Source organism: Oryctolagus cuniculus, chromosome 1 (genome assembly GCF_964237555.1).
Source record: "Oryctolagus cuniculus chromosome 1, mOryCun1.1, whole genome shotgun sequence".
NCBI classification, from domain to species: Eukaryota; Metazoa; Chordata; class Mammalia; order Lagomorpha; family Leporidae; genus Oryctolagus; species Oryctolagus cuniculus.
The window spans coordinates 112,127,678-112,148,729 of NC_091432.1; the positions used below are offsets into that span (position 1 = coordinate 112,127,678).

The window sequence follows — 21,052 nt, forward strand, 5'->3', positions numbered from 1 at the left end:
CCGCTGTTCCTGGAGGCAGGCCGAGAGCAGGGTCAAGTTCTCCCACGGCCCAGCTCGTGATCAAGAAGGGAGAGACCACACGCTGTGGAGCACAGTGGCAGGAACCGGCTAGCAGGTGCCAGCCAAAGCCAGGAGGGCACTCCTGGGTTGGGTTTGGAGGGTTCTTGATCAAGGAGCCAAAGACTGGATAAGCAGGAATTCGTGCACTCGGCATTTTCCAAGGATATGGGATTCAGTTCTCCAGCCAGGACCACATGGCGATGTATGGGGCAAGCTCACTGCTGGGAGCACAGCACAAGTGTGGGACTGGGGCTGACACACTAACCCCCACCGAGTTCTTGGCCTGTGAGGTAAGAGCCGAGTGGAGATCCCCGAAACTGCCCTCATCAGCTGAGAGAGGAAATCAGAAATGGGGGTGCAGGCATGCGCTGTGGGCCACAGATGCCCACATCCCATACCGGGGCGTTGGCTCAAGTGCCAGCTGCTCCACTTCCCATCCAGCTCCCTGCAGGTGGCCTGGGAAGCAGAGGAGGATGGCCCAAGTGCTTGAGCCTCTGCCACCCAGGAGGGAGACCTGGAAGAAGCTCCTGGCTCCTGGCTTTGGCCTGGCCTGGCTCCACCTGTTGTGGATGCTTGGGGAGTGAGCCAGTGGGTTTGAAGATCTCACCTTCCTTCTTCCTCTATCTCTGTCACTTTGCACTTTAATAAATGAATACATCAATCTTTTCAGAAAAAAAAAAAAAAGGCAGAGGTGGTTGGTCATCTGCTGAATTCATCAGTCTTGGCCTTTAGAAGCCAGATGGTGTTTAGAGAATGGTGGTCCAGGCTCGGGCCTGAACGCGGGGCTCCACCCCCAGAGTGCTGCACTGGAATCCTGACTCCCCAGGTGGTGGTGAACGGGGTTGGTGTGCTTATAAAAGAGGCCCAGATGGCCAGCGCCGCGGCTCACTAGGCTAATCCTCCACCTTGCGGCGCAGGCACACCGGGTTCCAGTCCCGGTCGGGGCGCCGGATTCTGTCCCGGTTGCCCTTCTTCCAGGCCAGCTCTCTGCTGTGGCCCGGGAGTGCAGTGGAGGATGGCCCGAGTACCTGGGCCCTGCACCCCATGGGAGACCAGGATAAGTACCTGGCTCCTGCCATCGGATCAGCGCGGTGCGCCGGCTGCAGCGCGCGCTGGCCGCGGCGGCCATTGGAGGGTGAACCAACGGCAAAGGAAGACCTTTCTCTCTGTCTCTCTCTCTCACTGTCCACTCTGCCTGTCAAAAAAAAAAAAAAAAAAAAAAAAAGAAAAGAAAAGAAAAGAAAAGAGGCCCGGAGAGCTCACTTGCCTTCCTATCATCTGAGGACGTGGAGAGAATACACCATCTATGCACCAGGAAGTGGCACCTTAGCCAGACGCTGAACGGCCAGCACCTTGACCGTGGACTTGTCAGCCTCGGAACTGTGAGACAGACACTCCTGATGTTTACCCGCTATTTCCCTACAGCAGGCTGGACGGGCTGAGACAGTCCACCACCGCTGGAGCAGTTTCCTGACCGCCAGCTGAAGTGCCCGCTCATGGCCGCACCCGCAAGGGTCGTTAAGTGGTCGGAGTGCCCAACAGGAAGAGCACCAGGGGCTGGGAGCCAAGGAGGGGCCTTCTTTCCCCGGCTCATGTGTCCTAGTGGGAGATTCGGAGCTTGCATCTCTGTCCCAGGGGGCTCTGCCTGGAGGGTCCCCTTGCACTGCTCCCAAGCCGCTGCCTGGGCACTGGGGTGCCACGTGTTGGCAGGGTTTAGTGACCCCCCTCCCCCGCAGGTCAGGCTGCTGCTGTCAGTGGGGGTAGGGAGGTGGCTGTATTGGCCTTCCGGGACCTGTGTACTGGGGTGCCTCTTCTGTCGTCCCACTGAACGGCCTCATGCAATCCCCGGGCCTGGGAAGGGTCTGCCCTCAGGGCGGAAGCTTGGGTGAGCCACAGAGACCCGCTGGGCGCAGCTGAGAGAGGGGTTTTCGGGCAGACATGGGAAGGGGAGCGTGAGGTCTGGGTCGCAACAGGAGCCGCCGGGCGCTGAACCTGGGTGGACGAGTGGTCCTGTGTGGACTGTGGCAGCTGAGGACGTGGGCAGCTTGGCTTTCTGGCAGCAGGGCTGTGGTTGGCTACAGGCCCATCTGCCACCCTGCCCGACCTCCCAGAGGGTTTGCACTGAGCCCACCAGTACCCAGACGGCACCCACCAGTGACTGATCTGGATGGGGCCCCGGGGATTCTCACTGCCGTTCTGAGACTTCTAATCAAGCCCTCCTTGCCCTCTTCTCACAGGGACAGCAGCGTAGCCTCACACCGGCAGGCTCCGCCTCCTCCTGGACCCCTCACAGGTGGCCCCATGATTCTTGCACATCCCACCTCACCTTAGGGTCTGTGGCTGGGGACACACGGCAGCTTCGACCCCATCCCCTGCAGGCGTGGCGTGCAGTCTTCTGCCTCTCACCTGTGCTGCCCGGGCTCACAGGACCGAGGAGGCGGGAATCCCTGTCCCTCAAGGCAGAGCAGTGTCTCCCCTCCCAGACCCTGGCTTTGGGGCCTGTGGAAGTCCTCCCTGAGATCTAGCCTAGAGTCACTGAGCTGTCCAAATGCAACCAAATGCCGACATGGAGGGGAGGGCTGTGGCCTCAGTGAGCACCTGTGGATGGGTGTGCAGCGTGCGCCTGGTCCACACTGACAGGGGCCTGGGCCCACCCAGGCTGGGGCCACGGAGCTTGGAGGAGCCTCCAGTTGTGGGGCCCCAGCCTTCCCGCCGGCTCCCGGGAGCCTGGCCTCGGTGAACAGTGCCTGCTCTCCGCCTGGCTCCCTCTCACTGCTTGTTGGGAGGGAGAATTGATGACAACATCAATAATGTGCCTTGTATACATGCTGCACCGGCAACAAACCCGAGGACTGGGGATAAATCCTTCCCAGGCTGTGTAATCGCCGGGCGAGCTAACAGGAATTACGCTTCTCTTGTTGACAACAAGGGGGCCTCCCGGGATGCCAGGGCTTGCCTTCCCCTGGGGACCTCCATACGCCACCCCTGGGCCGAGGCACGGGGCATTGCCCTTGAGCCAGAGCCGCCAGCCATGGCGTGGCTCCTCCTGTGCCCCCGGGGAGGGCCATGCATGCCAGGCTGCGGGGGCAGCAGTCGGAGAGCGAGACGGAGGCGTCGTCGGAGCGGATTAGGGCCAGCTGCAGCTGTCCTCCTACATCACAGCGATTTCATGCCGTGCCCGGGCCCCAGGGGATCCCATCGGAGTTTTCCGTGGTCTCCAAATTGCCGACTTCCATCATCTCGCTTCTCCCCGCTTCTCCCTCCCTGACGAGGAAGGCTGGGGACTGGGGACTAGGGTGGGGGGCAGGCCAGTGTGCTCTGTTCTGGAGTCAGCGGGGCTCCCCACTCCGTCCTACCTCTCCCGCTTTCAGGCTTGGGATAAGGTTCTTTCTGACGGCCTTGAGGCAGGCTTGGGGGTGCCGTGCTGCTTCTGTGGCCCAGAGTGACAACCTGGCCCCCAGCTCTGCTCTGCACCCAAGCTCTCAGGGCTACCTGGCCTCCTCTTTGGGCTCCTGGGGCTGAGGGGCAGCCAGGCCACAGGTGGCACACAGGAGGCCGGGGTCCGCAGGAGGCTCTGTGTTTCCTGAACCGTTTGCCTGAGGCTCTTCAAGCCCTCCTTTGTCTTCGGGCACACCTGCTGCCTGCTTAGGGCCTAGACTCGAGAGCAGAGGACCTGGGCTTTAAGTTACGCTTTCTCCAATCACCAACTGGCGGATCTTGGGCAAGCCTCTTGTCCTAGTCTGTTTCCTGTGGCTATAATTAAATTCCTGAGGCTGGGTACTGTGGGAAGAAAGGTTTATTTTGCTCACGGTTCTGGAAGTTCAAGAGCACGGTGCTGACCTCTGTTTGGCTGGCTGTGTTGCATCGTGGCTAATGGCATCAGGGCAGGAGTGTGTGAGTGAGAGCAGGTGGCAAGACAGAGGGGGGCTGGGCATGGTTGTCACAACCACCCTCTCGTGGGAACTGACGGAGTCCCGTGAGCACTGCATTAATCCCTTCTGAAGGCAGCACCCCAGTGACCTGCCCACGTCCCACCAGGCCACCTCCTAACAGCACCACACTGGGGACCAAGCCCCCACTACACGAACCCTTAGGGGATGCATGCATTCAAGGCCCAGCACCCAGTCCCTGAGCCTCAGTGTCATCATCCACACAATGGAGACAAGCACAGGCTCACCACACCGACCGCTCTGAGGCTCAGCGAGGTGCCTAGGACGCAGTGGGTGCTCCACCCTGCTGCTGGGGTGCCTCTGATGGACAGGCAGGCCGCACCCTCCGTGGGGAAGAAGCGTGGGACAGGGGTTGCCCGGCTGCCGCCTGAGGACTGCCCTTTGGTCCAGTCAGTTCCGGCTCCTTCTGAGTCTCTAGGGCTCCCGCCCCCTGTCTGACCAGGAGGTGGGGGCTGGGTTGGTCCTCTGGGCTCAGCACCCAGGGAAGGAAATGCAGGATCTGGCACCCAGATGGGCCCACGTTGGCACTGCCAGCCAAGGAGGAGGCAGGCTGTATGTGGAGACAAAGACCTGGCTCGCCCACCGTGCCAGGAGACTGTGTGTTATCTTTGGGCCCAGGTGGGCTGGCCTGGGTCTCTGGGCTGGCACCACAGGGAAAGGGCCCCCAGCCCCCATGTCTGCTGAAAGGAATGGGCTGTGGGCAGGGATGGCAGCCATTCAAGTGGACGCTGGCCCTTTCAGTGGCTGGGAGTGGGGCCAGGGGGAGGGGCTGCGGCTGGCATTCTGGTGCTCATTGGCAGGACTGGGGTGCAGGGTACGAGTGGGGGGCGGGGCCTGGGGGAGGGAAAGCTGGGAGGGACTGGGCTCAGCCTCAGTGGGAAGCCCATTCTCCCACTGGTCTGTCTTGTGTCTGGCCCTGGACACCTGCAGTGGTACAGCCAGGAAGGGCTCCTAGGCCTGCCCTTCCCCCGCCTCTCAGCCTCCAGTATCCTCGTTCCCTCTCCGGCTCTCAGCCCGGCCTGGGGCCCTGTCCTTGGGGTTCGGTGGTCCTTACCAGGGGGTGGTGGGCAGGGGAGAAGCCCAGGTCATAGTAGGGGGGCTGCAGGGACAGCTTCTGCAGAGCCTCTCCCTCGTCCTCCTCCTCCTGCTGCTGCTGCCGCCGCCTCCCGGACTCCAGGTGGAGCACCTGGAAAAGAAGGAGGCACTTTTCCCCGCCCTCGCGCCGGGCGCCCTTCGTGCGCTCCCGGTGTGACGGGGGCTCTCCTCTGGTCCCCACATCCCCCTTGCTGGCGTCCACCACACTGACCCTGGGAGGACCGATGCACCTGGGCCTTGGCTTGGCTGCCTCCAGGGATGACTTTGTTTTAATGGATGAATGAACCGGAAGGGAGAGATGTTCTTCCTGGGTGGGAGGGTCCTACCTTGTCCTCTCTCAGGATGGGGGCTGGGGCACAGCCTGGCCCCCGAGAACAGGCCCCGCAGAGGGGCAAAGGCTCTGCCTCCATGTGGGCCCCCTCCCTGGGGCCACCTGCCCGTTTTTCTTGCCATCCCTGCAGTGTAGTCTTTCTCCCTGCTGCCCCAGGCCCACCTGGCTGCCGTCCGGTGCATGGCCGCTCTGCCTGTCCGGGGAAGGCTCCAGCTTCTGGGAGGGAGGCAGATCGGTCCTGGGGGTACAGAATGAGGGGCACCTCTGTCCCAGTCTGGTCCCTGAGCCCCACTCGCAGCCACAGGCCCAGGGTTCTGCTCCAGGCGTCGGCTGTGAGGCTGGGGTTCAGGAGTTGGCTGAGGGGGCGCCACCCACCCCCCTTCCCAGCCTGGCCATACAGGATCCACCAGGGTCTCAGGCCTCCTGGGCCAAAGGTCAGGTGGGCATTCAGGGGTCTTCACCAGGCCCAGGGGCATGGAACCTCGAGTACAAATTATGGGAGGCCTGAGATGTCCGTCACCACGATGCAGAATACCCAGTGCCGTGTTTCTAAAAGGAAAATTAGTCCCAAATCCATGATGAACAAAATCTCGACATCCCAAGTGGAATTGGTAAGAGCGGCAGGCTGAGCCGTGTTGGAGCCCGAGGCAACGCCGGCTTGATGGAAGCTGTTGGGGTTTCGTCCATCGTGGATTTTTGGCAGGAGTTTAGATTTTGAAATATCGCACCACAACGTTGGCGGCGCTGGCGAGGTCTTCAGTGCCCCCTCCCCTCTCGGGCCCTGGCTCTGTCCTCACCCCTTGTCAGGTAAACCTTGTGAGCGGTGGGCCCCCCTTGCCTCAGTTCCCTGCCCGCATGGCAGCTGCTTAGGAGGTTGAGAGGGTGGGGGGCACCTTCAGGACTCATCCTGTGCCCTTGGGGGTCAGTGCCCACCCCCCCCACCCCTGCTTCCCTGGTGGGGTGGGGAAGCCCTCAGAGTCCAGGGGCAGGCGACGCGGCCATCGGCACTCACTGGTCACCGAGCGTCCCCAGCCGGCTCTTCTGCCGGCGGCACACGAAGAGGACAGCGAGAGCCACGCCAAGGATGAGCACCACGGCCACGGTGCCCCCCAGGAGCCTGCTGGCCCTTCCTGGGCCCCCCCGGGGGAGGGGCTTTGCTGGAAGCAAGAGACAAGAAAGAGAATCAGTGAAAGAGGGAGGGGGAGGGGAAGGGGGAGGGGCACTGGAGTGAGGCAGGGAGGGTCTGAGTGGTGGCAGCAATGTGCTGGGGTCAGCGGCCGTGGCTGAGCTCAGCTTCCCTGGCCCCCTGGGCCAGGACTCCATCCCCAGGTGTCCTGGGATCTGGGGCACAGGGCTGGGGATGGGGTACCCAGGGCAGCAGAGGGTACTGAGAGGGGGTCCCCGCCCTCATTCCACGGCTGGCCCTGCAGGGAAGAACCCTGTAGAGGAGTTAATTTCCTTCCCTCCCTACGCAATTAAACAAGCAAATGAACTAATTGGTGCTTTGCCCTCCCAGTTCCAAAGGGAGAGTGGGGGATCATGAAGGGAAGACAGGAGCTGTGAGACTGGATGGGGAGGGGGCGCCTGGGGGTCCTGGGGGAAACCAAGTCTCTTCTGTAAGGAAAGGCTGCAAGAGCAGAGGCTGCTGTCCCGGATGAGGGGGCTGAGCCCACCTTCTGTTCGGCTCCCCTGGTTGCTCCCCATAGAACTGGGGTCCTGGGCAGCCGGTGGGGTGCCCACTCAGCCTCTCTGGGCCTTGCAAGAGAACAGTCCCCAGAGGTTGGCTGGGGTTTTCTTGAGTGACGTCTCGGTCTGAGCTGAAGCCACTTATCCGTGGGTGGCCTGGGGACAAGCCACATTCCGGCTGTCCAGGCTTCGTGTATGAAGTCACAGAGGGTGCTAGGCCCTTTGTGCCCACCCCTCCCCCCACACTGGGCTCCAGCTTTCACCTCTGACCTTTCCAACCCCGAGGAGGAAAGGGACCGAGAGGAAAATCGTACACACACTGCTCTCTCTCCCGCCTCTCCACCGCCATAGCCCATGTAATTAATCACGGAGAGCACCTGAATGGGATGCTAAATTGCAGTTTGCAATAAACATCATGGAGCCAATTTTCCTAAAGTGGGACTGACGAGCACCTGCCTCTCTCTCCCTCTCCTCTCCTCCACCTCGGCACCCTGCAGGCAGGGGCGGCTGATGGAGACCTGCGCTCCCGCCCCTCTCTTGTCCTAGCTCCTGGTAGCCGGAGGGGGCGCCTCTGCACACTTGCTTCGCCCCTGCAACCCCCACGTCCTTCCCTGGCCAGGAGTCCTGGGCTCTTTGTGTGTCTATCCAGGGGACTCAGACTCCCCAGACCCCTCCTCCTCGGCCCCTCCGCCAGCACCAACCGTCAGAGCATTGGGGATGCTACTACCGCTTAAATGCAACCTGTCCGCTTTCCTCTAAGCCATGACACCTTAGCACCCCTGCCACTTCATCCCCAAGGCTCCCTGCTCTGCTTCCCTCCTTGGTTAACAGACAGCCCCGGGGCCTCTGAACTCCTCTGGGGTGCATGCGGCTTCTACCTCCCGGACAGCTTCCAGGTAGGCTGCTTCCTCCCGGTCCCCAGCGCCACCTGGCCGTCTGCCGGGCCTCCCTAGCCTCTGTCTCCAGTCTTGTCCTCTGCAAGTCATTCCCAGCCTTGGGGCCGCGCGATCTTTCTAAACTACAGTCTGGTGTGCACCTGCCTGCCTCCAGTCCTCCTGGGGTTCCCAGCCCTCAGCACGGTGCTCAAGGGCTCCTCACTGCCCCCGACACACAGCTACCGGTCAGGGCCCACTTGCAGCTCCCCAAGGCACGGCCCTGCCTCCTACCATCTCAGATGTTAGTAGGAGTTTCTCTGTCTCTAAGAGTCTCAGTCTCTCTCTCTCTCTCTCTCTCTCTCTCTCTCTGCGCTGCCCTGGCCAGGACAACCCCTCCTCCAGGTTTAACCTGCATCTGCCTCCTCCTTTCAGCCCTCCCAATGCCCTCCCCGGGCGGCTGTCCTCCTCTAGACAACCCTAACACCCGCTTTCAGTGCCTTTCCTGCAGGTTGTGATTTACTTGCCCAGCGCACAGGAAGCGCTCGGTGCCAGCGGTGGGCGCGAGCTGAAGTTTGGCTGAGCCCAGGGCAGAGCCCCCCGCCCGCGTCCATGTCTGCAATCGCACCTTCCACCAGAGGGAGCTCTCTCCCTGAGTCCCAGCTGCCTCACTGTGTCTCGCTGGACACAACCCAAGCTGGTACTGGGGTTCCAGTGGGCACAGCAGAGGCAGCCTAGTGTTCTCAGAGGGCCGGGCTGGGGGAGCTGCAGGGAAATGGACGTGAACCCCCTCTGGCTCGTGGAGTTCAGGTTTCTCTCCCGTGAGAGCCAGCCGAGCTTGGCGGGCCGGCCCTGTGTGAGATCCGGGCAGGAGGGAGCGAGGTTTCGGGGCTCGCTGCTTTGGAGGACCCCTCCTCTGGGCCTCACCCCCTCACCCCCACAGGGCCTCGGGGCTGCTTTGCAAGAGAGGTGGGGGGCACCTGTCTTTACAAAAGGCCTCCTACCATGGTGCATCGTCTCACCTCACTCTTCCAGGGAAAACAAAGCACACGGCACGTGAGTCTGTGTGCGCACTAACACGGGTATTAACAAAGCCAAGGGCCCCAAAGCGTGGGCTGCTGTGGGCTGGGCTCACGCAGGCTGGGGCCACGCTGGGTAGCTCCGACTCTCCTGCTACAAACTGCGCTCTCTCCATGTCTCACGCCCCTCAGAATCTAAGTGCAGCCTCCCTGGGGGCCCTGGCCCTGCAGGGGGAGAGGGGTCCCACCCTCGTGGAGAGAACATGAGGGCAGAAGAACCCACCAGCTTCAAGCGTGGTGTGCTAGGCCCCGTGCCGATTCGGGGTGTTTCTCCTGTTTCGCAAGATGAAGTGCAGAGGGCTTTAGTGATCTGCCCCAGGTCACCCCGCTCCTCAGGGGCAGAGTGGGCTCTGGCACCCACCCAGGAGTGTGAGGCTCCTGGTTTGGACCACAGCCTACCTGGTTGTCCTGGGTCCTCCCTCAGCACAGACCTCCCTCCCACCCTCCTCTGTCGCTGGGCACGGCCCTCTCCACCCCTGCCCCGTGGGGCCTCCCTGTGACAGCTGCCAGGAGGGGGCTGGCGCTGGCCCCAGCTGGAGCCCTGGCATCACGCCCCAGACGCTCTCTGGTTACACCGAGACGAATCCGCTGCCCCCCTAACGTTGCCGCGGGCTCCAGGGCAGGCCCAGGCACCTGCAGGCAGCCGGGCCTGATTGTGAGAAGACTGGGCTGGGGCTAGAGTGTGGGGCTTCGGGAAGCGGGGGGCAGTGTGTGAGGGAGGGGACAGAGGGCCTCCCGGGCGCCTGCTGTGCTCCAGGCTCCGTGCCGGGCCCAGTTCTTGTAACAGCACTGTGTGGCCAACCATGTGCCTTACTCTGCGGAGTTGCATGGCCGGGGTGGACAGCTGCACTGCCATAGGTGGACAGGGATGCAGGGGGCCCAGGTTGAAGTCTCTTTTTGCCCTGAAACGTCAGTAGGCTGTCGCCTCTCAGCTCCCCTCTACAGGCAGAGCCTGCACCTGCTCTTGGGGCCTTCTGGCCAAGGCCCTCATGGCTCTGTCTGTCTCTGGGGTCACCAGTGACCCCTTTGAGCCTCGGTTCTCTTGTCCATTGCATGGCAGCATCACACCCAGCCTTCTGGTCCATCAGACTGCACAAGTGAAAGCCATCATTAGGAGATTATCATAGGCCTGGATTCCAACCCGTGGGGAGGGGGGCTGCAGACCAGGGACCGCCAGGGGCTTGCTGGCTCTTCTAGGGTCCAGAGCACCAAGGCCACGGTCAGGGAGTGTGAGGAGCTTTGGGTCACAGCATGCAGCCAACCATCTTAGTCTGCTGCTCCCTGCCTCCCCCACCCTCTGAACCCCGACTGAGCTTGGTGTGAGGAGGGAAACAGGACACCTAGCTTCCTGCCTCGCTCCTTGCCTGCCTGGTGCTGGGGTCTGGCCCCATGTCTGGGCGGGGGGGAGTGGACAGACACGTACACAAACACATGCCCTATTTTGAGATTCAGGCCTGCGGAGGTCTAGCCCAGGCTCTGGATTGGTGTAGGAAGAGAGCAGTGGGCTCGGGTTCATGGCTTCCCAGGGAGCGGGGCTCCTGGGCAGGGTTTTGAAAGCCCTGTAGGAGTTCACTGGGACAACAAAGGGAGGAGAACACCGTGGGCAGGATGAGGAGGGCTGTGGATGCACAGGAGGAAAATTCCAGGTATTGGATATGGCTGGGAAGTAGGGTGCAAGGGGAGACACAGGCCAGAGGTCTGGGGTGGGGCTGAGAGGTTAGGATTTTATCACAGCAGCCAGTCACGCCCCCTCTCCGCTGCCTGCGGCTAGCGGCGCTGCTCTTCTCGGGGCGTCCTGGGGCCTTGTGCCCCTCTGTGCAGGTCCCGTGATGCAGGCCAAGCAGGCAGAGCAGGCTGGGGGCTTGAACTTGGTGCCTGGAGGGAGGGTTGGCTGGAAGAGGGGTGGTTTTACCATGCAGGGCCCGTCCAGGGATCAGAGTCCACCTGGCTGTTTCTTAAGCCCCCACGTGCCAGGCTGGCCTCCCTCGTGTGGGCCAGAGGCAAGGGCTGGAGGGAGGGTGGTCTGGGCCAACTCTTCTCTGCTGAGATGGACTGAGACGCCCCCCCCCCCCCCCCCGCCGCTGCTGGCACCATGTGCCCAACCTCCCCAAGCACCAGGTGGAGCACTCGCTTTCATCTTGCTCCTCCACTGGACCCCACCTGTGAGAACTCAGCTCCAACCACACGGCTAGGATGATTCCCACTGCGCTAACGGAAGCCAGCGGTGTTGTAGGCCTCCGGCCTTGTGGCTAGGGACCAGCAGTGACCCTGCCTGCAGCCCATGGCCTCGGCATCCACCCCAGGGGCCTTGGCCTGTCCCCAGCCCTGCACTCCTTCCGCAGCCGGCCCTTACCCCTTCCTCTCCATCACAGGCCTTGCCGCATGTGCTGCTCAGTCCTGTTCTCCATGTCTCCCTCCCTCATGGCAGCTCTGTCCTCGCCCAGGAGTGGACACACCCGGCTCCTCCACACCTCAGCCCCTGCAGGTGCTCCCCTCGGAATCAGGGGGAGAAGCACTGAGAGCCTGGGTCTGAGCCCCTCCTTGGCCGGCACAGCCAGTGACTGCGGGCTCATACTCAGGCAGCCTCGGCCCTGTCCTCCTCCTCCTAAGCTCTGCCCTGCCCTCTGTCCAGCCTGGGACTGCTGGGAGCCTTCCTCATCCCTCGTCCCTTGTCCCTCATCCGTAGGGTGAGCTCCGGCCCGGGCTGCCCGCCCATCAGCCTGGGAGCACCCTGGCGGGCTGCTCAGCACAAAAGCCTTTGCTTTGGGCTGCAGAGTTTGCTCTGGTCCTGAACTCAGCTGGAGGCCACTTGGTGGTCACCTTCTTCAGACCTTCTGGGTGGAGGCTGAGGGCTCAGACCCCGTTTCCCCCTGCCCCTGACTACCACCGCACTTGCCTGGAGCAGACATAAATTACGGAAAGGGCTTAGCACACAGCCTGGCACGCAGTCGATGTACAATAAATGATTGCTATTTTTGTCATTAGCTCTTCAATAAATGGAAATTGATGGTGCTGGCGATGAAGTTGATGATGGTGACTGTGGTGAAGATAACGGTGATGATGATGGTGATGATGGTGATGGGGTGATGATGGTGATGGTGGTGATGATGGTGATGGTGATGATGATGGTGATGGTGACGATGATGATGATGACAGTGATGGGGTGATGATGGTGATGGTGAAGGTGGTGATGATGATGGTGATGGGGTGATGGTGATGAAGATGATGATGGCACTTCTCCCCTCCCTGGAAGCTTGGCTTCTTCACCTAAGCAGGCACTCTGGGCCACGTTATCCCACTATCGATGATCTCTTACATGTGCTTTGATGTAAGCCGTCATATTTGATGGCCCCTCCACTTTGCCTGTTGGCAGGTGGGTAACTGGAGGTTCAGAGTGGTTAGTGAGGTGCTTGGGGTCACACAGCTCACTGTGAAGGAGGCGAGGTCACAACCCAGGGGTCCTGATTCTCAGTGTGCTGAGGTGAGGACCCCACTTGTCTATTTCCAGGCCCAGGGCTGCCTCCATTTCAGTCCATGTGCAAGTCCATGTGAGCCTGTGATCTTGGGCGAGCCAGCCAAGCCCCGGAGCCGCGGTGTCCTCTCTGCAGAGGGCAGTGACAGCGGGACGGCAGTCAGGCCTGAGGGAGGTGACGCGGTGTGTGGCCCGGGCACAGCAGCACGGCGGTCAGGCCTGGGGGAGGTGACGCGGTGTGTGGCCCCGGGCACAGTGGGACGGTGGTCAGGCCTGGGGGAGGTGACACAGTGCGCGGCCCTGAGCACGTGCCTGCCTTGTCCGGGCACAGTGCGCGTTGCTTCTCATAGGCAGGCACGCGGCTGCTCCTAGGGAGAGCTGCCAGGCGGCCAGGGCTCGGGTGCCTGCACTGAGTCTGCCCGAGGCTTCTGTCACCCTCCCCTCAGCCTTGCTTGGCCCCTTCCCTGTCTTGATCCACGAGTCCTGCCTTGTTAGGGCTGTGAGGGCATCAGGACGAGGGGCATGCGTGTGTGTATGTGTGTGTATGAGGTGTATATGTGTATGTGTGTGTATGTGTGTGTATGTGTGTGTGAGGTGTATGCGTGTCTGTGTCTGTATATATGTGTGTATGTGTGTATATGTGTATATGTGTGTATGAGGTGTGTGTTTATGTGTATGAGGCATTTGTGTGTTTGTGTATATGTGTGTATGTGGGTATATGTATGTATGAAGTATATGTGTCTGTGTGTATTATATGTGTGTATATGTGTGTATGAAGTATATGTGTATCTGTGTGTGTCTGTGTGTGTGTCTGTGTACATGAGGTGTATGAGTTGTTTGTGTGTATGTGTGTGAAGTGTATGTGTGTCTGTGTGTGTGTATATGTGTATACGCGTGTTTATATGTGTCTACGTGTGTTTGTATATATGCGTCTGTGTGTGTGTGAAGTGTATGCGTTGCCAGGGCCCCCGTAGGGAAGGCTGGGACAGTCCTCCTCCCTCGGCCTGCGCTGTCCCCTCTCTGGAAGCCAGCGCCCTCGCCTGCACCCTTCGCACTTCCATTAGGAGGAAGAGGAGCCATGTCCCAAGGTGAGGCCCAGCTGGACGCAGTTACAGGGATTTCACGCACATTCCTTGGGGGAGGGGGGCTGTCTCTCACTGGGGGACCCTGCCCTGCGGGCACCTGACCCCCAGCCCCCCTGGAGGGAGGGGGACGAGCAAGGGCACCACCCAGCCGGGGGGCAGCCATTTATCTGTCACACACTCATCCCTCCCTCTCCTCCGGCCCCCCCTCACACTTTCCTCCCCATTTCCTCTCACAAAGGCCTCCTCCCAGAGTGGGGAAAGACGCCCCAAATCTGAAAAGGCGCCTGGAACTGTGGGAAGCATGGTGGTTGGGTTCTCCGCTTCCTAGCAGTGGTGTAGGGCATCAGTTTTCCCCTCTGTAAAGTGGGAAGCCACAGAAAGATATAAGGGAATGCACATGGAGGGCCTGGCATGGAGTGGCCTCTGTAGGTCACAGGAATGGGAGCGGGGGCTGGATCCTAGTATTCCTAGCATTTCAACAGGAACTCCAGTCTGCTGGGGGGCAGGGGGCAGGCTGGGGCTGCAGACTCTCCCAACAGCAGTAGGATTTTCCTTCACTACCGCCCTGCCTCCTGGGCAGAGCTGTGCCCACAGAAATCAGCCTCCCTGGCCTGGGGTTGTTGTGACCCAGGGAGCTCTGTCCACAGCCAGGCTGCAGGGCCCAGCCCAGACCCCTGCCCCACCCTGTGAAAAGCACTGGGGCGGGGCCCAGGAAGTGCCGCCAGGCTGGGAGAGTCTGGGGTCTTTGCCAGGTCTCTCCAGGCGTCTCCCCACTCGGGCAGCTCCCCTGTTCCCTCGGGTGAGGACGCCCTGATTGGGGGGGGGGGAGCCTGGGCGAGCTCTTGTCTTCTAGCCTAACGCTGGGGGTAAGAAGACCTGAGTGACGACAGCCCTGGGACGGCCAAATCTGGCTCCCACTCCCAGTGGCCCTGCACGCAGAGTCAGGAAGGTGGAACTTCAGGGCCAGCTGAGACCAGCCCTGGGCACCGGCAGTTGGGCTGAAGACAACAATAGCAAGTGCATTCAAAGGAGGCTCCACCCACAGGGCTTGCACTGGAGCTGGGTGGGTGGGTGGGGGAGGAAGAGGGTGACACTGGGGAGAAGGAGCAGCCTATCGGCCTCTATGCGCAGTGCTTTGGGGCTCAGAAGCAGCCCTGAGCCCTCCCCTCTGCTGCCCGTTTTGAGGGGGGTCCGCCACTCCCTCCTGTCCTGCTGGAGACTCAGGGAGACCTTCACCCACCACACCACAGGACTGCCCTGGGTGGTGTGAGGGGTGCACTGGGCCGGGGCTGTGCCTCCAGCTCCTTCCAGCTCTTCCCTGGACCCCCTGGATCTGGCTTCAGGGGTCCTCAAACCCCACCCCTCACAGCCGAGGGTGACAGGTTGTTCTCCTCCTTTATTTTGTTGGAGCTCAGAAACGAGGTCTCGAAGCCTGGTGCTTGGAGACTCTGAGTTCTGTGAACCACAGAAGCGGCCCTAGAGCCAGGTCGCTCTGACCTTCTCCTTCCCCGAAGCACACGCGGGGTCTGTCCCGGGGTTCTCTCATGTAAGGCGAGCCCTGCTAGAGGACTGCAATTGTCCTGCGTCCACCCCTCTCCAGTGGCATTCAGCAGGGAAGAGGAGCTCCTAGCCTGAGCCCAGACCCCTGCTGTCCCGGGCAGCTGGGGGTTCTCGGGACCTATCCACCTACTCTGCCAGTTGTCCACTCCGCTCTGAAATAGCCGGCAGCCCTCCTCCCTGTCCACCTGTAGACCGTCTGGGGGCGTTCACCTCCCTCTGGCTGCTGGGTGCTCACTTGTCCCCTGTGATGCCCTACGCGCATGCCCGTCCCCTGTTTGCCTGTCCACTGTTGGCTTCTTCTGGCAAACTCTGAGGGTGGAGCAGACGTCCCCATCACCCCTACAGTTGCATCCTGGACAAGATGAGGACTTTTCCAAAGGAGCAGTGCCAGGCACGCAAGGAAACAGGAAGTACACAAACTCAGAACGGCCAAGTTCATGGAGAACCTGCTTCCTCTGCTGATGAAATTTACCATCGTGGGGCTGGTGCTGCAGCCTAGCAGGTAAAGCCTCCACCTGTGGAGCTGATTCTAAATGGGCAGGTTTGTGTCCTGGCCGCTCCACTTCCGATTCAGCTCCCTGCTAACACACCTAGGAAAGCAGCAGAAGACGGCCCAAGTGCTTGGACCCCTGCATCGACGTGGGAGACCTGGAAGAAGCTCCAGGCTCCTGGCTTCAGCCTGGCCCAGTGCTGGCCATGGTGGCCATGTGGGGAGTGAACCAGAGGATGGAAAATCTGTGTGTGTGTGTGTGTGTGTGTGTCCCAACCGCCACAGGCTGACTAAGAGTCTGATGGTCAGTGCCACACACAGCCCTGGGAGGACACCTGCAGGTGTGGCTGGCAGGGCCTCGACATCCCCTTGGAGGGGTAGGAACGTTAGGGTCACCGCATGATGATGATCCTTTACATGGGCACAGAGCTTCACTCGCTACAAAAGGCTTCCACTTGCGATGTTGTGTCTTTGCTAGAATCTCAGGGAACAGGCCGCGCTTGGACTACATCCCCATTACACAGATGAGAAAACTGGGGCACAAGAGAGAAACGGCTGTCCCAAAGCCATCTGGGGGTAGCGACCAAGCTACACTGGATTCTGAGCTCCCTGGGCCAGACCTGCTCCACCTTCAGGGCGCTCAGTCTGGTGCAGGGGCCCAGCCCTACCATGCTGCTGTCTGGCGGCTCCTTGCAAGCAGGTCCACCTTGGCCAGGTACTTAGGAGGTGCACCGAGGTGACTCAGGAGCTAGTGGACCGCACAGACCTGGGCACTCGGGGGGATGAGCGGCAGAGAGGTCTCGAAAGGCCTAGAATTCCCAAGGCAAAGAGCTGGAGGCTGGGCAGCTGCCTGCCTGCCTGCCCACTAGTGACGTGTTGATGGCTTAGCTGTCGTCCATCTGAGCGAGGGGCCCTCTGTCATCTCAAGGCCCTGCTCTGGCCTCAGACCCTGGGTGGAAAATCTTTCACATCAAGAATACTTTGAGGGGCTGGTGCTGTGGCATCTCGGTTAAGGCCACCACCTCCAGTGCCGACATCCCATAGGGACACCGGTTCGAGTCCTGGCTGCTCCATTTCCAATCCAGCTCTCTGCTATGGCCTGGGGAAGCAGTAAAGATGGCCCCAGTGCTTGGGCCCCTGCACCTGCATGAGAGACCAGGTAGAAGCTCCTGGCTCCTGGCTTCAGATGGGCGCAGCTCTGGCCATGGAGGCCATCTGGGGAATGAACCAGGGGATGATGGGAGACTTCTCTCTCTGCCTCTGCCTCTCTGTAACTCTGCCTTTCAAATAAATAAATAAATAAATCTTTAAAAAAAAAAAAGAATACTTTGAGGGTAACCTCAGCATGGCCTGATTAATTGCAGTGAGAGGGGATTAGCTATGTACGTGCGCGTGTTAAGATGCAGTTTAATTCAGAGGCAGCGTTTCACAGGCCGCCCTCCTCAGGGGGAACTCTGCTTCCAAGAGTGCGTGTTTGGGGGGAGGGGAAGGGCTGGAGACCCAAGAAACCTGGGGAACTTCAGGGCCTGAACACACCTGGGGAGCCCTGGAAGGAGGCATGGCTGCCTCCACTTCGCACTCCTCGCCCTCCATCTCCCCTGTGGGACCCCCAAATTGGGCTCATGTGACAGCGGTTGTGTGCGTCGAGACCTCGAGCCGCATTTGTTCAGGGCAGTGGGAAAACCACCAGCCAGTGGGAATCTGTGAGCCAGGGGTGTTTTGTTCCCTGTTGGAGGGAGGTTCAGTACAGCGCAAAGAGCACTTGGCTCGGCCTCAGAGGGCCTGGGTCCAGGTTCTGTGTCTGTCAATCACTACCTGTGTGACCTTGGGCAAGACACTGGACATCCTTCAGCCCCGGGTTAATCAGTAGCCCCGCGGAGCTGGGCGGAGCTGCCTCTTGCTTGCTTCCACATTGGGCTATGAGAGTCACAGAGTGTCAAGGTCCCCTTCCCCAGCCCAGGAGCCTGGCCAGCCCGTGCTGGCAAACACTCACCCAGCATGCCTTGCTCCTCCCCACGTGTGTTCTGTAACTTCCCTAGCTACTTCCCTTCTACAGAGTCGTCTCTGATGCCACCTTCTCCAGGAAGTCTCTCCTCAGGAGCCCTGCCTGCCCCTGCTGACTCACTTTGATATTAGACAGGGTTCCCACAAGCACGGCTTGGGCACCGCCTGGGGCCCTTGCTGCTTTGTGGGTGTACTGCAACTTGTTCCAGGCCCAGCGTCCCTCCTGGAGCAAGGCGGGCATGGTCCCCCGCTCCTGGGCCGCCTCCCGCTCCACACCAGGCTTGCTGTGTCCTGAAGGGGCTCTATGGCAGCAGGCAGGAGGCAGGGCGGTGCAGTAGTTAGAGGCACGGCCTCTGGGGCCGGACCGCCTTGGTTTGAAGCTCAGCTCTGTCTTGCAGATCACTGTAATACTACTACTACTAACAACAACAACAATAATAATAACAACAACAGCAACCATAGCGCCGGCCTCCTGGGCCTGGACCAGGGGTTTTACTATTGTAAAGCACTTTGAACAGTGCCTGGTACTTAGTGAGTGATTGTAAGTCTTCAGTTACGACTTGAGCCACTTTGTAATTTCCAAACATTACATAAATGTAAGGAAGTGGTCGGCTCCTGGGATTTAATTTCGCCATTCGAAGATTTAGGGCGAGTGATCTTTGAGGTTCCATGTGGTTCTAACGGTCTGAACAGTCGGCCTTCTACGAATTCGGACTCAACGCACTGCAGGTCAAAAATCTTTGCAAAAAAAAAAAAAGGTGTACTGAACATGTGCAGACATTTTTTAACTGTCTTTATTCCTGAAACAATGCAGTATAACAGCTAATTACATGGCATTCACATCGTATGAGGTGCTACAAGGAACCCAGGGATGAGGGCAAGCCCACGGGATGTCTGGACAGGCGCTAGGCAAATGCTACGCTCTTCCGCGTGATGGACCGGAGCATCTGCAGATTTTGGTACCCGGGTGTGGGGGCTGGAACCCATCCCCCACAGCTCTTGCTTGCTTGGCATTTGCATGTGTTGAGCTGTCGGGGCAGAAGGATGGAGCACAGGGCAGGCCGTCCGCCCACGGGGCCATGCTGCTGCAGGGGCCCTGGCTTTTGCGAGGTGGTGATAGGAATCACCCCAGGGCGGGAGCAGGTGCTGGAGGGCCGTCGGGGGATGGATCAGCTGGGAGCTCCTGCTCCCACCAGAGCCTGGCGGATGTCTTTTGACAGAGTCTCACTTCTAGGTCCCTACACTTCTCACGGATCAAAACCCCAAATCTTTCTAGGGTGAATGGCTGCTTCTCTAGGGGAAACTCTGGAGAGAGCCAGCAGCCGTTATCTTACCGGGGGTCTGCCTTCTCCCACCTTCTCCTTAAGTGGGCAGCCAGAGGAGACATAAGAGCCCACGCCCACCGTGATTCTGCCTGGGGGAGCCCCTTACTCCTCTGCACCCCTCTCATATGGGCTCAGACCACTTGCTGTCAGCAGAGCAGATCCCCCCACTTGTCTGAAGGGAGAGGAAGAGCAGGGGCCTCTCACCAGTGATGGGGGCAATCAGCCTGGCCCCTCCCCCACGCTCCCACGGCTGCTGCCATGAGCCACACTCACCTGGAAGCTGCCGCTGGCCACCCTCACCCCAGCCCCTGGTCTCAGCGTCAGCTGCAGGAAACATGGCGGTGGAGTGGGGTGATACATCACGGTCAGGGTTGTTGAGGGCAGGCCAGGAGCACCGGCCGGCTCACATCTCCCCGGCTCCTGGTTCTATGGGCACAGTCTCCTGCGTCATGGGACAGGGGACCAAGAGCCTTGCTCTCTGGTGAAGAGTCCAGTCTCTGGACTCCCAGGCCCGGCCTCTTTCCAGCACGTTCCTGACCACTGCTTGTGGTCCAGACCTGCCTGCCTGCGCTCCTCCTTCAACCCCTCTGGTCACCAGGGGAGACCCCTTGGATGGGGCGCACTGTCTCTTGCCTACCCCCAAGAAACCCACCTTGCCTGGGAGTCAGTTGTGGGGACCAAAGGAAGGTTTCCCATCGAACCACACCTGAGGCAGTCACTGTGACATCTCAAGGCCACCTGCCAGCCACTCTGTCTCCTGACCATTGGTCTGTCCTTGCTGCTCCACGGGGGTCCCTCACACCACTCAGCATCCCTCACCTCCTCTGGCTCTCCGCATCCTATCCCAGCCTCTCCAGTGCCTCCTGGGCCCCCAGAATGGAGACTCGTCCCAGGAAGATCCCAGTGGGGCCAGAAGGGCATGCCCCATCCTCCCGACAATGTTTTGTGAAAATCCAGGACCCTATCAAAACCCCGACTCTCTGCTAGTCATCTGAAAAAGAGCTCGGCCTCGTTAGTCATCAGGGAATTGCAAATTAAAATCACAACAAGACACCAGCATGCCGCTGCCAGCTGAAACTGAAAGAACAGATGACACCGGGTGTGGGCAGGGAAGCAGCGCCCCTGGAAGTCACACACACTGCTGGGTGCTGGGCGGGGGGTAGGAGGGTGCGCATTGGCACCGCCACTTTGCTAGCCCTCCTTCCGCTCCCCGGTACAGCCTCGAGTTACACACAGGGATGTCTGCTTTGGTCACGGTTGTCCCACACTGGAGACAATTCACTCATCTACCCATGGATGACAGGATAGGGGGACACGCTGTGGCCACCCAGCAATGGGAAACCAGCCTCGCAGGAGCATCTCACAGACACCCTGCTGAGTGGCAGGAGCCAGAGCTGCACAGAAGCAGTGACCTTGCACTTGCCAGCCCCCAGGACCATCAGCAATAAACCTCTGATCTTTATAAGTGGCCCAGTCTCAGGTTTGCTAAGACTTGGATTGTCATGTGACACGACGCAAAGCAAGTCAGGGGGTGGCTGCCACACGGCCCGGGAGGCACAGAGCTGTGGGTCCGCGAGGCCTCGGCAAGTGTCCTGACTCCCGAGGTTTGCACGTCCCGTTCCATTTCCCTTCTTTTTATATATTTTTTTTTTTTTTGACAGGCAGAGTGGACAGTGAGAGATAGAGAGACAGAGAGAGAAAGGTCTTCCTTTGCCGTTGGTTCACCCTCCAATGGCCGCCGCTGCAGCCGGCGCACCGCGCTGATCCGATGGCAGGAGCCAGGATCCAGGTGCTTTTCCTGGTCTCCCATGGGGTGCAGGGCCCAAGCACCTGGGCCATCCTCCACTGCACTCCCTGGCCATAGCAGAGAGCTGGCCTGGAAGAGGGGCAACCGGGACAGAATCCGGCGCCCCAACCGGGACTAGAACCCGGTGTGCCGGCGCCGCATGGTGGAGGATTAGCCTATTGAGCCACGGCGCCGGTTCCATTTCCCTTCTTAGGCTAGACACACAGCAGTGGAAGGAGACTAAAACAGAGCACTGT

General features: G+C 60.3%; 1 protein-coding gene across 3 annotated transcripts in view; it reads right to left on the minus strand.

Annotated features, from left to right (window-relative positions):
* Nucleotides 1-21,052, minus strand: part of NECTIN1 (nectin cell adhesion molecule 1) — a 102,302-nt gene that overhangs the window by 13,255 nt on the left and 67,995 nt on the right. For all 3 annotated transcript variants that reach the window (XM_070047241.1, XM_070047247.1, XM_070047252.1), the window contains exons 6-8: nucleotides 6,449-6,593; nucleotides 5,599-5,674; nucleotides 5,065-5,196 (exon numbers count right to left, since the gene is read on the minus strand). In XM_070047241.1, coding sequence (XP_069903342.1) covers nucleotides 5,065-5,196; nucleotides 5,599-5,674; nucleotides 6,449-6,593 — 353 coding nt within the window. The remainder of the gene's footprint in view (nucleotides 1-5,064; nucleotides 5,197-5,598; nucleotides 5,675-6,448; nucleotides 6,594-21,052) is intronic.